The sequence below is a fragment of the Gopherus flavomarginatus genome, chromosome 1, assembly GCF_025201925.1.
Source record: "Gopherus flavomarginatus isolate rGopFla2 chromosome 1, rGopFla2.mat.asm, whole genome shotgun sequence".
In the NCBI taxonomy this organism is placed as follows: Eukaryota; Metazoa; Chordata; order Testudines; family Testudinidae; genus Gopherus; species Gopherus flavomarginatus.
In genome coordinates, this window is record NC_066617.1 from 332,917,947 (window position 1) to 332,933,653 (window position 15,707).

At 48.6% G+C, this 15,707-nt stretch overlaps 1 protein-coding gene across 13 annotated transcripts in view; it reads right to left on the reverse strand.

Annotated features, from left to right (window-relative positions):
- Positions 1 to 15,707, reverse strand: part of ZMYM2 (zinc finger MYM-type containing 2) — a 212,955-nt gene that overhangs the window by 149,427 nt on the left and 47,821 nt on the right. For 12 of the 13 annotated variants that reach the window (XM_050937121.1, XM_050937119.1, XM_050937123.1 and 9 more), the window contains one exon: positions 8,831 to 9,116. In XM_050937121.1, the coding sequence (XP_050793078.1) occupies positions 8,831 to 9,116 (286 nt within the window). Of the gene's footprint in view, positions 1 to 8,830; positions 9,117 to 15,707 lie in introns of those variants that run through there. The other variant, XM_050937130.1, reaches the window with a different exon arrangement.

A 15,707-nucleotide genomic window follows, 5' to 3' on the forward strand; every position in this document is an offset into this window, starting at 1 on the left:
TGAGCACTGTACACTTCAGATTCTGTGTTGTAATTGAAATTAATATATTTGAAAATGTATTCAATATATTTAAAAATGTAGAAAACATCCAAAAATATTTAAATGGTATTCTATTATTTAATAGTGTGATTAATCATGATTCTTTTTTAATCACTTGATAGCCTAAGAATAACTATTTTGCAAGTCTTATGTTATTAGTCTACAATTCTTAAGCTCCTCAATGGTTCTTTTAGGCATTCTGAGTAATGAATCAATAATAAATTTCAAGATGAACTATGACCTTTAATTATTTATGTCTAGTGTTTTGCATTTTCAGTTTTTATTTGTAAAAAAAGAAATTGAGATTTCTTTTTTATTTTCCAAACATTAAAACTATGAAATTGGGTTAAAAAAAATTGGGGAAAAAACAACTTGCATAATATACACATTTTACTACAGTATAATTTAAAGTTTTTCATGTACAAAAAGGTAATTTTTGTCTCTGTAAGAGAATAGTTTTTCCAGAAATCCTGGTTTGTGTATGCTCACATCATTTTCTTCAAAGTATTCTCATTCATGTTGAGCCTCTTGCTGTCTTGGAGGTACTCCATCTTTAAAAATAAGCACTCTGCATTAGTAAGATACAGGTAGTACACTCAAAGCTTGCCATGCCACTCTGCTGAAGTCAGGAAGTTTGTTTCGATGACTGTCCCAAAAAGCCAGCACATTCAGTTTCATATTGTCAGGTTAGGTATGTTCATGTAAATAGTAAACTTAGATTTGAAATTCCATCTTTAGTGGCAAATGGTTAAAACATGCTGGCATAACTGTCACAGTCTGCTGCAAAATTCACCTTGAGGAAGGAGTGCAATACCTGTATGACATTCTTTGGAACCAAACACTTTAGGGGTCAGATTCTTGTGTCACTTGCTTTCGACGTGCTCCTTTATTCTGCCAGAGAGAGCACTCACCTCAGCGCTGCAGTTCTTGCAGCGCAATGCATCCTCTTCGCTCCCATCTTTACTTTCCTTGAAAATTTCTTAGCACTGATCGTTCGCTGGTATTCAGGCACAGATTTGTGTTTTTGCCCCACGTTAACTTCTTTATCTATGGAGGACTGACTGTTTAAATTTAGTGCTGCTCTAAACTGACGCAAGACAATAGGTAGGTGGCATGTCTTTGTGAGCCAATCATAGCGCAATATTAACATTGTTTGATTTTCTGATCTCCACTGTGTGTGTGTTCTGAGTTTTACACTTCAGTCTCAGAGCTGCAGGACACAACAATTATGTAAAGCATAAAAGTGTTTAACAAAAATAAGTACCTGAAAAAAATATTAAGTGGATTGATGAGGGTGTAAATTAAAAAAAAAACTGAACTCTTCAATCAAAAAAGGTAATTTAGCGGAGAAAGTCGGTAAAAACTGAAAATGCAGAACACTATGTATAAATATATTTAAATACCTCTATAATACTGCCCATATTACACTGCCTTGACCGCAAAATGGGATGAAGCCCTCAAGCCCTCATTCATGCCTTCATTATTTCAATTATGCTTTCTATAGCTTCCACAAGGCCCCTTCTCCAGACTCCTGCGGGTGCCCACCCCTTCACACATACAGAGAAGAGTGACCCATCTGGCTCCTGAACGATCTCAGGATTGAATTCATAATTCTCAGGCTTCTTTTTAAGACCTTCTATATCAAGGGTCAGCAACGTTTCAGAAGCACTGTGCTGAGTTTTCATTTATTTACTCTAATTTAAGGTTTTGCGTGCCAGCAATACATTTTAACGGTTTTAGAAGGTCTTTTTCTATAAGTCTATAATATAAAGCTAAACTATTGTATGTAAAGTAAACAAGGTTTTTAAAATGTTTAAGGAGCTTCATTTAAAATTAAATTAAAATGCAGAGCCTCCTGGACTGGTGGCCAGGACCTGGGCAATGCCAGTGACTGACTAGTGCGCCGCCTAGTGCCTAGCAGGGGAGAGGAGCCGTGACTCCGCACCTGCCGGAGACAGAGAACTCCAGGGCTGCGGAAATCGGTTCTCTCTGTCCCCGGCAGGCGGGGAGCCGCGGCTCCTCTTGAAGCCGGAGAAAAGCCGCGGCCCCGCACCTGCCGGGACAGAGAGCACCGGCGCCCACAGCCCCGGAGTTCTCTGTCCTCAGCAGACGGGGAGCCGCGGCTCCTCTTGAAGCCAGAGAGAAGCTGCGGCCCCATGCTTGCCAGGGACAAAGAACACCGGCGCCCGCAGCCCCAGAGTTCAGTCCCCGGCAAGCGGGGAGCAGCGGCATCTCTTGAAGCCGGAGAGAAGCCATGGCCCTGCAACTGCCGGGACAGAGACAACCGGCGCCCGCAGCCCCGGAGTTCTGTCCCCGGCAGGTGCAGGGCTGCAGCGGCTCTCCCCTGCCATGGTGTTGGGGATCATTGGTACACTTCCGTACTGTATTATACCTTAAAGGGGAGCCAACTTGTGATCGCGTTATATGCGATTTCGCGTTACGGCGGGGAGTGTTATTGCGAGGTTTGACTGTATATATTTCACACACACACACACACACACACACACACACACACACACACCTACCTCTACCCTGCTATAACGCGACCTAATACAACACGGGTTCACATATAGCACAGTAGCAGTGGGGCTCTGGCGGTGATTTAAAGAGCTCTGGGCTTCAACTGCTGTGGGGAGCTCTGGGCCCTTTAAATCCCGCTGGAGGAGCCCTGCCACCGCTACTCCAGGGCGGCGGCAGTGGGGCTTGCCGGCAATTTAAAGGGCCTGGGGCTCTGGCTGCTGCAGGGAGCCCTGGGCCCTTTAAATCACTGCTGGACCCCTGCCGCCTCTACCCCGATATAATGGGGGTTCAGGTATAACGCATTAGGGATTTTTGGCTCCCCGCGACTGCATTATACGGGGGTAGAGGTGTATTTGCAATGGGCCCTCTCATAAGCTTGCCAGCTTATTGCTACTCTCCCTTTCCCTTCCAGCCATTGCCTACGCCAGGGCTTTCCCCCACAATTCCCAGTAGATGGAACAGTCTTCCTATGTTTCTCTGCCATGTCTTTCCAAGTCTCAATATTTTTTTCTCCTATGCATTTGCCCCTTGATTTCACCTTTTCCTTCTCACAATGGAAGCATTTATATAATAAGATGCTTTCACTATTTTTTCTTGCGAATTTTGCCATATTGTTTACTGTACTATATTTTATAAACTCTTAGAAACTGTTTATATGAAAAAAATCACTAAACCAAAATTATCTTTAAAGAGAAGAAACTCCCCTATCCTGCCTTATTCTGAACTAGAGAGTTGACAGTCAAGGAGAGGTAATGTAGTTTCCTTGATTGTCTCCAGACACGCTATAACCATAAAGGATAACATATAAACGGTAACATATAAAGGATTTGCCATTTTCATCCAAATTTAAGCGGGCCCTACACTTTGTGGGGAAAAATATTTTTGTGGTCAGATCTTACAAGTGTCAAGATACTTAGTTATTAGAAAAAGACAGCCACCTTTTCCGTAACTGGTGATGTTCTTCGAGATGCGTTGCTCATGTCTATTCCACAATAGGTGTGCATGCTCGCCACGTGCAACAGTGCTTGAAGTTTTTCCCCTAGCACTACCTATAGGGGAGCACCCTAGCAACCCTGGAATGGCACCTCCATGGTGCAGTATAAGCGGTGCTGTGCACTCCACCCAACCTCAGTTCCTTCTTGTCAGACAATTCCAACAGAGGGGAAGGAGGGCGGGATGTGAAACAGACATGAGCAACACGTCTCAAAGATCTGTTACGGAAAAGGTAACTGTCTTTTCTTCTTCGAGTGATTGCTCATGTGTATTCCACAATAGGTGATTCCAAGTTGTATCTGCTGGAAGTGGGTAGGAGTTCACAAATTCTCAGGACGGAGTACGGCCCTGCCGAATCCAGCATCGCCCCTGGTCTGGGAGACAATCGCATAGTGAGAGGTGAACATGTGAACTGAAGACCATGGGGCAGCCCTGCAAATGTCCTGAATGGGGACATGGGCTAAAAAGGCAGCCAATAAGGCTTGCGTCCTAGTCGACTGTGCCATCACAACTGACAGCGGAGGGATTCCCGCCAGATCACGACAAGTACAGATGCACGAGGTGATCCAGTTGGAGAGCTGCTGAGTGGAGATCGGCAAACCCTTCATGCGCTCAGCCGATGCGATGAACAATTGCGAGGACTTTCTGAACAGCTTAGTCCACTCCAGGTAAAAGGCCAGAGACCGTCTCACATCTAGTATGTGGAGGCGGCGCTCCTCACTGGATGCATGGTGCTTGGGGCAGAGGACCTGCAGAAAAATGTCCTCACCCATGTGACGGGTGGAGACCACCTTCGGGAGGAACGAAGGGTGTGGGCAGAGCTGGACCTTATCTTTATGAAACACCGTGTACGAGGGTTCAGAGGTCATGGCCTTGAGTTCCAAGACCCATCTACTCGACGTGATTGCAACCAGGAAGGCCACCTTCCACGAGAGGTGTGACGAGGAGCACGTGGCTAGTCGCTCAAACAAGGGCCCCGTGAGATGGGCCAACACCAGGTTGAGGTTCCACTGCGGGTCTGGGGGCCTAACATACGGAAGAGATGATCCAACCACTTATGGAATCGGCCAGTCATAGCATGGGAGGATAACGTGTGGCCCTGCACCAGCAGATGGTAGGCCGATATGGCCGCCAGGTGCACCTTGACTGACGAGGGTGCCAGGCCCTGGTCTCTAAGGTGAAGAAAGTAGTCCAGAATAAACTGAATCGGGGAGGTCATGAGGAAACGCCCTGCTCTTCTGCCCATCTGGAAAACCGAGATCACTTTGCCAAGTAGGCTTGGTGCGTAGAGGGCCACCTGCTTTCTAGGAAGACGCGCTGAACCCCTTCTGAGCACGTCCTTTCCTCTCTACCAAACCACTGAGCAGCCACATCGTGAGGTGGAGTGCCGCTAGGTTAGGGTGGAGGAGGTAACCCTGGTCCTGGGAGACTAGGCCTGGGCAGGACGGCAATTGCCACAGTGGGGTGACCGCCTGGCCCGTAAGGGTCCCGTACCAATGCTGCCTGGGCCATGCCGGGGCAATCAGAAGGACCCGGGCCTTGCCCTTATCTTTTCCAGGACCTTGCCGATCAGCGGGAACAGGGGAAAGGCAGAGAGAAACTGGCTTGACTAGGACAGGAGAAAGCACCCCATCCCAGCCCCCTCCCTGGAGCAGAACTGGGAACAGCGACAGTGCTGCGTTGCAAACAGGTCCACCTAGGGAGTCCCCCACACTTGGAAAAGTCTGTACACCACCTCTAGGTGGAGAGACCACTTGTGCTGAGAAGAGAAGTCCCTGCTAAAGCGATCCGTGCGCGCGTTCCAAGTGCCTGGCAGATGGAAGGCCTGTAGACATGTCACGTGCTATACAAAAGTCCCACAGCCTGAGGGCTTCGCGGCAGAGGATCGGGCCCTGCCCTGCCTGTTGATGTAGAACATCAAGGCCATGTTGTCTGTGAGGACTCTGACCACCCAGTCTTTCAGGTGTGAGCGGAAGGCCATGCATGCCAGCCATACTGCCCTGAGCTCCTTGACCTTTATGTGGAGTGTCAGATCCTGAACCTACCACAGACCTTGGGTCTGAAAGTTCCCCACACAGGCCCCCCATCCCAGGTCCGACACATCAGACACCAGTTCCAGCAATGGGGCCCTGCCCCTGAACAGGACCCCTTGGAGCATGTTTCTCGGGGAGGACCGCCACCGTAGGGAGGTGATCACTGGCTCGGGCACCGTGTGGACTTGGTCCATCCTGTTCCTGGTCTGAGAGAACTTGGGAGAGCCTCATCCTGAGTCTGGCATGACAGCCCACATATGTGCATGCCAACATATGACCTAAGAGTTTGAGGCACACTCTGTCTGTTGTCCTCAGAAACCTCATGACCAAGTCAATGAGCCCCTTCGGGGTCTCAAACCTGTCCGATGTGAGGGAGGCTCTGGCCGACGAGGCATCCAAGACCACCCCAATAAACTCTATGGTGTTGTACCAGAACTAACATGGACTTGGTGTTGTTTACCAACAGGCCCAAAGTGGTGCATGTGGACAGAAGGAGCACCATGTGATCCTGTACCTGCGACCAGCAGTCACCCTTGACCAACCAGTCATCCAGACAGGGGAAGATCTGGACCCCCCGGCGCCTGAGGTAGGCTGGTGGACCAGGTCAAGACTGCTTATAAGACGACATGGGACTGTAAGAGGCAGTCTCATATTTTGAATGGGTGGCCTGAGCGGGAGTCTGCTGTGGCTTGGACTTAGGTTTAGCCAGAGCCAGAACATAGAGATCCAGAGTCTGGAGAGTCATGCGGGAGTCTTTCAGGCCATGCAGCTTTGTATCCGTTTGTTCCACAAACAGGGCTTTGCCGTCAAATGGGAGGGTCATGTAGGGAAGTCTGCGCCTCTCCGGACTGCCCAGAGAGCAGAAGCCATGACGCCCTTCCCATGGACACTGCAGAGGCCATAGACCGCGCAGCTGTGTCCACTGCATCCAAAGCTGCCTGCAGAGTTGCCCTGGCAGCCACTGTGCCCTCCTCCACCAGTGCTTTGTACTCCTTCCTGTTGCGCTCCTGGAGGGAGTCCTCGAACTTGGGCAGGGAGCCCCACAGACTGAGCTCATGCTGGCCCAGAAGAGCCTGGTGGTTGGCCATCCGTAACTAGAAGCTCGAGGACAAATACATTTCTCTTCCAAATGAGTCCAGCCTCCTTGAATCTTTATTTTTGGGGGGTAGGGGCTGGTTGGCCCTGCCATTCCCTGTGGCTGATTGACTCGATGACCAGGGAGTTAGGAGCAGGGTGGATGTATAAGTATTCATGCCCCTTGGCGGATACAAAATACTTGCATTCCATTGTCTTACAGATAGGGACCAATGAGGCCGGGGTTTGCCACAGGGCATTTGAAATTTTCACCATCCCTTCGTGAAGAGGCAAGGTCACTGTGCCCAGTGCCAAGGAGGACAGTACATTAAACAGGGAGCCCGAGGGCTCCTCCATCTCCTCTGCTTGGAGGTGGAGGCTTGACGCCACCCTTTTTAAGAGTTCTTGGTGGGCCCTAAAGTCCTCCTGTGGGATGGTGGGGCTGTAATCATCTCATGCGGGGAGGGTGAGGAGGCCAGTGCGGTACTTGTGTCACCACCGGCACCGGAGGGTCCACCACCTGGTCGGTCTTTGGGCACAGTGCCAAGGATGTATGTCCCACCAACTCCTTCCTCGGAGGTCTGAAGAGGGAGGCCGAGGGTCCTTCTGAGGCTCCAGCCACCAAGCAAGCCCCCACCAGGGGCTGCAATTGGGGGCCATAGTGCTCACCAGTACCATTGAGCCCAATGCCACTGCACCTGCAGTGGTACCGGCGGAGCCAGCTGTTCGGCCTGGCTCATTGATGGACAACTACAAAAGGAGGCTGGATTGACATAACCTGCCACTGTCCCTGGATCGGGAGGAGCAGTGGCACGGGTAGCAATGCAGACCATCGGACTGCAATCCCAACATGGAGGACCGGTACTGTAGGTAACAGATGCTCCGCGATCAGCTCCGGAAATCGATGCCCGGCGCTGCGGAGGTGGTGCCGTGGCGGGATCTTGGAGCAGGATGATGAACGGGAACGACATCGACGTTTGTGCCGTGACCGGCTGCAATAGCCCCTCCAAGACGAGGACCTCTGGCGTTGTCTGCCTTGGTCCGGTCGGTGTTTTCTCCTTGAGGCGGAGCGGTGCCAAGAGTCTCGGTCAAATGGAACTCAACCAGACAGCTTGGTGAGCATCAAGAGGGATCCACGTGGACTTTGCCCTGAACAGATGCTAGGTGGGGAACGGCGTTGGGAATGTTCCCTCGACCAAGACCGGCACCGAGCTGGGGGTGACTGCAGCGATCCCAGCGGCAGGTTGCCTCTGGAGCATGGGGCCAACATCGGCAGTGCTCCTGGTACTGGCATGGACATTACATCCTGGGCCGCCTGCAGGTCGTTGTGTGGAGGGCATCCGGACATCTGGGGAGGCCTGCTTCAAATGGGCCTGGCTGCTCTTCTCGAGTTGAGTCAGAGGCCTAGAGGCCGGTGGGGATCGAGGACTACCTAACATGGGTCTAGTCTCTGTCCCAGGTTTACTCCAGTGATGAGGCAAAGAAGGCCTCTTCCTAATCTTCTTGGCACCACTCCCCGTCCATGGGCCATGCCAACTAGTCAATGGCGCCGAAGGGTCGCCGCACACCAACACCGCAGTGCCCAGTGCTGACTCAGAGCAATGCGTCAGAGCCAGGGTCAGCACTGACTCCATCAGAATAGCCCGGAGCCTGATATCCCTTTCTCTCTTAGTCTGAGTCTTAAATGACTTGCAAATCTTGCAGCGATCACTGAGATGCGTTTCCCCCAAACAGAGTAAACAGTCCACGTGCAGATCACTCACTGGCATATGTCACCTACAAGTGCTGCATGACTTAAAACCCGGGGCACAGAGCATGCTCTGGCCTGGGCGCTCTAGCTAACCTAAGCTAAGCTAACTACAGGTGCCATACACTGAACAAGCAAGCAGTTTTGGGGACAAGCTATGGCACAGCAGTTACGAAGCATCTTCACTGGCGGCGCAGCACCCCTTATACCATGCCATGGAGGCGCCACTCCAGGGATTACTAAGGCACTCCCCTACGGGTACTGCTAGGGGAAAAACTTCTGGCACCAGTGCACATGGCGAGCACACCCATCTATTGTGGAATACGCATAAGCAATCTCTCGAAGAAGAATGCTCCTTAACAATCATAAAGCATATATTTTTGCACGAAAGTATTAAGGGAACAAAGAATAAAATATCCCTTACTTTTTGCACATAACACAGAGTTTCTTTGGAGCGGGTTTATGCGAGAATGATGAAAGGCAGGCAGTGGAACAAAACAGATGAGCTGATCCTTTGCGCTGATATGCAGTCTGTCCCTTCTGCAAGGGTTTTTTGCAATTTGCACATGTGACTTTAACCTGTTTAGAAGGTTGTTGTTGTGCAGACGGCTGAAAAATCTGTTTAGGAAGTGAGGCCACTGGTGACAAGGAATCCACACCTGGTTGTTTCTGGTTTCTAGGGAATGAAGCTGACTGGGATATCCAGGAATCTTAAAAATACAAAATACATGGAAAATTACTCTTTCAATATACAAATAGATCTGATTATATTAAACACTTTTGTTAGCAAATTATCCTAAGAGGAGGAATTGGTTACCTTGGAGGTATATGTAAAAATTTAAAGAACATGATCAGTCAGTATATTTAGATCAATGGCATTGTTCTCTGCAATCACAGGAAATCCCAAAACAGGGGAGCATCTCAAGGTGCCCATTTCCTAGGCCTGGAGACACCAGAGTGATTAACACACCTGTAGTTTGTGTGCAAATTGGCATTTGAACCTTACTCCTGAGGGCATTCTGTGCCAAAAACTTAAAATTCTGCATACATTTTAAAATTCTGCATGTTTTATTTGTCAATAAATAAATGCAGAGGCTCCAGCATGGCAGTGGGGAGCACAGGCCACTGTCTGTGCGAAGATGGGATCACCCTGCAGACTCCTCACCCTTGGGACACGGACTCAGTGGTGAGGCTGCACCTGATCCTGACACAGCACAAGACCTGGGCCTGCCCCAGAAAAACCCTGGGGCTCTGCGCCAGGCACACTAGGTATGGGGCAGGCAGACTCAACCAGGCAGGAGCCAAGTGTAGAGGGACTCAGTGTGGGGAGATCCGGGGGCAGGGAGGGGAGGGGAGGGGAGAGGAGAGGATTCTGTGTGGGACAATCTGAATGCAGGTAGCTCAGTGTGGGGTCTAGGTGTGGGGGGATTTGGATGCACAGAGGCTTGTTGAGGGGATTCCAGGTGCAGGGGCAATGGGACTCTGGAGGGGCTTCCAAGTGAAAGTGGCTGGGGCTCAGCAGAGGGGTCTGGTTGTGAAGGTCTCTGCAGGGAAGTTTGATGGGGAAATGGATCTCGATGCAGGGGGCTCAGGGCGGTGCAGAGCATGGGGCTTATCAGGGTGGAGGTTTGAGTGCAGGGAGCTCAGTGGGGGGTGGGGGTTTGGAGGCGAGGGGCTCCAAATGCAAGGGCTGAAGTTCAGTGGGGTGGGGTTTGGGTATGCAGGGCTAGGGGGGTTCTGGGTGTACGGGGTGAGGCTTGGCGGGGGTTAGGGGGATAGTGGAGCAGCTCCTCATACAGTGACCCCTCTCCCTGCAGCTCAGGAGCAATGGGGGCAGGAAGCTGGGGGGGAGAATGCTGAACTTCCGCAACTGGGGAGGTTTCTGGGGGTGGGTCTAACACAGCCACAGCCACTCCTTGCAGGGGAAGAGGAAGTCCCGTCCTCTCCTGCCTCCAGCCCAGCCAGGACTAGCAGCTAATCCCTCCTCTGGGTAGGAGCACTGGCTGAGGTGTCTCCAGCCCTGCAGTGATTTACGTCACCACTGGCTGCTCCGGGTACCTGAAACAATGTACCTGCGCAGCTAGGGAATCGTGTGTGACTGCTCTTGCAGCTTCGCTCTACTTCCGTGTCAGAAAGTCATTTTTCTGCAGGGAAACAAAGAAATCTGCGGGGGACATGAATTCTGCACATGTGCACTGGTGCAGAATTCCCCCAGGAGTAGAACCTCTAGACAAATATTAAATTGTGCCAATTGCAGTTAAAAATTCAAAGCAGAGAAGTCAAAGCAGAATTTCCGTTTTGAAGATTTCATCTATTAGAAACTTCCATTTTCTAAAATATTACTGAAGAGGTTTACAAATTTGGACCAATCAAATGTTTATCAGACTTAGGCTGTTATCAAAGATACTTTTCATGTTTTTATTTTAAAAGCAAAACCCTGGATTTTCTGTAGATAGAAAGTTCACTTATATAGAGATTAGAATAAGGTAAAAACTATTTTGATTTAAAACTTCTGGTATTACATACAAAAATAGCAGATTTCCAACTTCTGAAGTAGTTTCCCAGTCCGGAGTCTCTGGCCCAAAAAATTTTTGTATTATAATTAAAGACGACAAAACAGATTCACACCAACCATTACGTTTATCTGTATGATGGTTCCTATAGGAAGCAATTTCTATTTTACTCTAAACCTAATTCAACGCAATGGCTACCAAACAGAACAATGGAAATCTGCAGGATAGCAAAAACTGATGAGTTCAAGATTTTGGTCTTCTCAGTAGGGAACAATAAACCTAGAAGTTAACAGTCCAAGTCCTTGTAGTACCTAAGCGCCGCCTCAGGGCATCCCCTCCTCCCACCTAGCTCTGGACAACACAATCCCAGAGTACAGAGACAGTTGGTCATTTTATAGTTTAATATCTTGCAGGGCTGTTTGCATCACAATTTAATTTGTCCCACAGGAAAAGAACTAAAAAAAAAATCGCATCCCTGTGTCTCCTGAACTCAATTTTTAATATTTAACTTAGGTTCAAAAGACAAAGTTCTGGCAAAAATATTCTTCTATAAAACCCTCTTTCTAGGCATTTCTCCAGAATTTAAGCTTCCATTTGGACCAACTAAGTTTTTAGGCCCTGACAATGGAGAAAGTTCTATAGGATGCCAAGAGTAAGAAGTATTATTTTAAGTATGAAAAATTTCATTATAAGTGTATTTCCTTTATATTTTAATGACCCAATTTATTTCACTTAAAATACCAACAACATGACAACTATCACCAGTAACTTCAGAGCACCTAAACTTATCTTTTGATCCTGTCATTCCATTCTTCTAAATGAATGTTTCATAAAAATAATGCTAGAGCCCAGCATGCATAAACAATCTCATCTTAGAGAACATATATTTGCCACGGTCCCCAAGTTAAAGCTAATGTGGCATTTACCCTAACATATAGGCTGAAAGCACTGACATCCTGCAAACTGCACTGCAGGACCTTAAAAGCTCTGTGGCATCTCTATAGTTTGGTCCAGTATCAGCAAGTTAGTTTAAATACATAAACATTTTTAGTGACTCTCATTGCACCTTAGAACAGCTGGTATCAAAACAGCCATATAGAAACAAAAAAGAAAAAAAAACTGTAAATTCTGAAGATTTTGGATTCTTCATCCCTGCAGTTTTTAGGTGAAAATTACTACAGCCTGTTCTTGAGGCTTTCTAAGGAATCCATCAATCAATGAAATGAAAGATTGCCATATTTTCTAATAAAGCACTCTATTTCTAAGAAGAGACCATAAAGATCAAGCTTTACTAAGTGTGCTGCACAATTCTTGGATAAAAGTTTCAAGGACTCTAAAATTTATTCTTTAAATACCCAAGGAGTCCAATGTTCTTGTTTGGAAATCCAGGTTACTGTTTGAGATTGCATGTTTGCCTGCCCTGTTGTCTGTCATGACAGCTGCCATGGATGTCCTATTTCCTAGGCATGCAAGATGCATGAAATGTAAGTTGACTATGAGGCCTGGTCTACACTACGCGTTTAAACCGATTTTAGCAGCGTTAAACCGATTTAACGCCACACCCGTCCACACTACGAGGCCCTTTATATCGATATAAAGGGCTCTTTACATCGGTTTCTGGACTCCTCCCCGACGAGAGGAGTAGCGCTAAAATTGATATTACCATATCGGATTAGGGTTAGTGTGGCCGCAAATCGACGGTATTGGCCTCCGGGCGGTATCCCCACAGTGCACCACTGTGACCGCTCTGGACAGCAGTCTGAACTCGGATGCACTGGCCAGGTATACAGGAAAAGCCCTGCGAACTTTTGAATTTCATTTCCTGTTTGGCCAGCGTGGAGCTGTGATCAGCACAGGTGACCATACAGAGCTCATCAGCACAGGTAGCAATGCAGTCTCCTGAGAATCGAAAAAGAGCTCCAGCATGGACCGCACGGGAGGTACTGGATCTGATCACTATATGGGGAGAGGATTCAGTGCTAACAGAACTCCGTTCCAAAAGATGAAATGAAAAAATGTCCAAGGCTATGATGGCCAAAGGCCACACCAGGGACTCAGTGCAGTGCAGAGTGAAAGTTAAGGAGCTCAGACAAGCCTACCAGAAAACCAAAGCAGCAAACGGAAGGTCCGGGTCAGGGCCGAAAACATGCTGCTTCTACGCTGAGCTGCATGCAATTTTAGGGGGCTGCGCCACCACTATCCAACCCCTGTCCGTGGATTCCGAGGTGGGGGTTGTAATCTCAACCATGGCTGAGGATTCTGCGGAGGGGGAAGATGAGGAGGAGGAGGAAGAGGACGACGACCTTGCAGCGAGCACACAGCACTCCGTTAGCCCCAACAGCCAGGAACTTTTTCTGACTCAGACAGAATTACCCTCCCAGCCCTCCCAAGCCACTAGCCCAGACAGCGAAGCCATGGAAGCGACCTCTGGTGAGTGTACTTTTGTAAATATAAAACATGGTTTAAAAGCAAGCGTTTTTTTAATGATTGATTTGCCATGAGGGCTTGGGATGCATTCGCGGACAGTAAAGTTACTGGAAAAGTTTGTTAACATGTCTGGGGATGGAGCGGAGCGGAAATCCTCCAGGGACATCTCCATGAAGCGCTCCTGAAGATACTCCAAAAGTCTTTGCAGAAGGTTTCTGGGCAAGGCAGCCTTGTTCCGTCCACCATGGTAGGACACTTTACCACGCCATTCATGTAGCAAGTAAACGGGTATCATTGCATGACAAAGCATAGCTGCGTATGGTCCCGGTGATTGCTGGCATTCAAGAAACATCCGTTCTTTATCTCGCTCTGTTATCCTCAGCAGAGTGATATTGTTCATGGTAACCTGGTTGAAATTCAGGAATTTAATTAAGGGGACAGAGATGGCCATTTTCCTACTGGGCTGTTGCTTAAAAGAAATCCTTCCTTGCACGTAGCCAAGCAGAGGGAGGGGAGGAAGGATAGCACTAAGCTTTTTTTGCGTTTGGCTAGCAGGAATCGTCCCAGCTACCAGCCACGCGGTAGGGGGCAGAAAGGGGGTGATTAGCAGTGATCTTCCATGATACCAGCCATGCGGTGGGGGGAGGGGTAAAGCAATCATCCTAGAGAATTGGATGAGGGGAGTTGGCTTCTGCTGCTGCATGTTAACAGGAAAGAAGCAGAGGGCACTGTGTATATGAAGGCTGGAGAAGCCAAAAGACAATGGCTTACCATGGCCGCATGCAAGCTGAATTCTGATGCCCAGACCTGCGTCTGTGAGATCTGTAACACCAAAGCCGCAGGCACTCAATATTAAGATGTAAAATGCGACCTTATAGTGAAATCACATGTGCTATGTAAGGTGAATAGTGTTGTTCACTGTGAAAGAGTATAAGCATTGTTCTGTAAAATGTATCTTTTTAAATACTTCTCTCCCTTTTTTCCCTCCCTCATGCAACTGCACATTTTTCAAGCCTCCCTACTCCATCCCGAAGGCTCTCTCAGATAAGGCAGAGGAAAAAGAAGACACGAGACGAAATGTTCTCAGAAATCATGGAAGTAACACGCAATGAAAGAGCTCATATGAATGACTGGAAGGACGTGGTAGCAAAGTACAGGAAAGATGCCAGTGAACGTGAGGACAGGAGGGACCAAGGTGAAGATAGTAGGGACGAACATGAGGATAGGAGATGAGAGGTGGCAGTAGGAAGATCAGAGGTGTAGACAGGAAGATCAGCGGTGGCGGGATGCAACGCTGGAGCTGCTGCATGATCAAACTGATATCCTCTGACGTCTGGTGGATCTTCAGGAAGAGCAGCGGGATCACAGAGTGCCGCTGCAGCCCCTGTGTAATCACTCTCACCACTCACCATGTTCCATATCTTCCTCACCCAGGTGCGTAAGAACGCTTGGGGGAAGGCTTCATGCACCAACCCACTCCACCCCAGTGAACAGTCCAAAAAAAAGGCTGTCATTACATTGAAATGTATTTAATGGCCTTTTCCTTCCCTCCTATGCTCCTCCCAAACCACACCCGGGATACCTTGTCAGTTCTCTGCCTCTTTTTATAATTACTTTTTAATAATGAATACATGATTTTTAAACGATATAGAGACTTTATTTCCTTAAGCAAGCTGTAATCAAAGGGGGAGGGTGGGTTGCTTACAAGGAAGGAGTCAATCAAGGGGGGGGTGTTCATGAAGGGGAAACAAACACAGCAGTCACACCATACCCTGGCCCATGGTGAAACTCGTTTTCAAAGCTTCTCTGATGCGCACCGCTTCCAGGTGTGCTCTTCTAATCGCCCTGGTCTCTGGCTGCGCGCAATCAGCGGCCAGTGATTTGCCTCAGTCTCCCACCCCGCCATAAAGGTCTCCCCCTTACTCTTACAGAGATTGTGGAGCACACAGCAAGCAGCAATAACAAAAGGGACATTGGTTTGGCTGAGGTCTGAGCGAGTTAGAAATGTGCGCCAGCGCACCTTTAAATGGCCAAATGCACATTCTACCACCATCCTGCACTTGCTCAGCCTGCAGTTGAACAGCTCCTGATCACTGTCCAGGCTGCCTGTGTATGGTTTCATGAGCCATGGCATCAAGGGGTAGGCTGGGTCCCCCAGGATAACTATAGGCATTTCAACATCCTCAACTGTTATTTTCTGGTCCGGGAAGTAATTCCCTTGCTGCAGCAGTTTAAACGGAGCAGTGCTTCTGAAGATGCGAGCGTCATGAACCCTTCCTGGCCATCCCACGTGGATGTTGGTGAAACGTCCCTTGTGATCCACTAGTGCTTGCAGCACCATTGAAAAGTACCCCTTGCGGT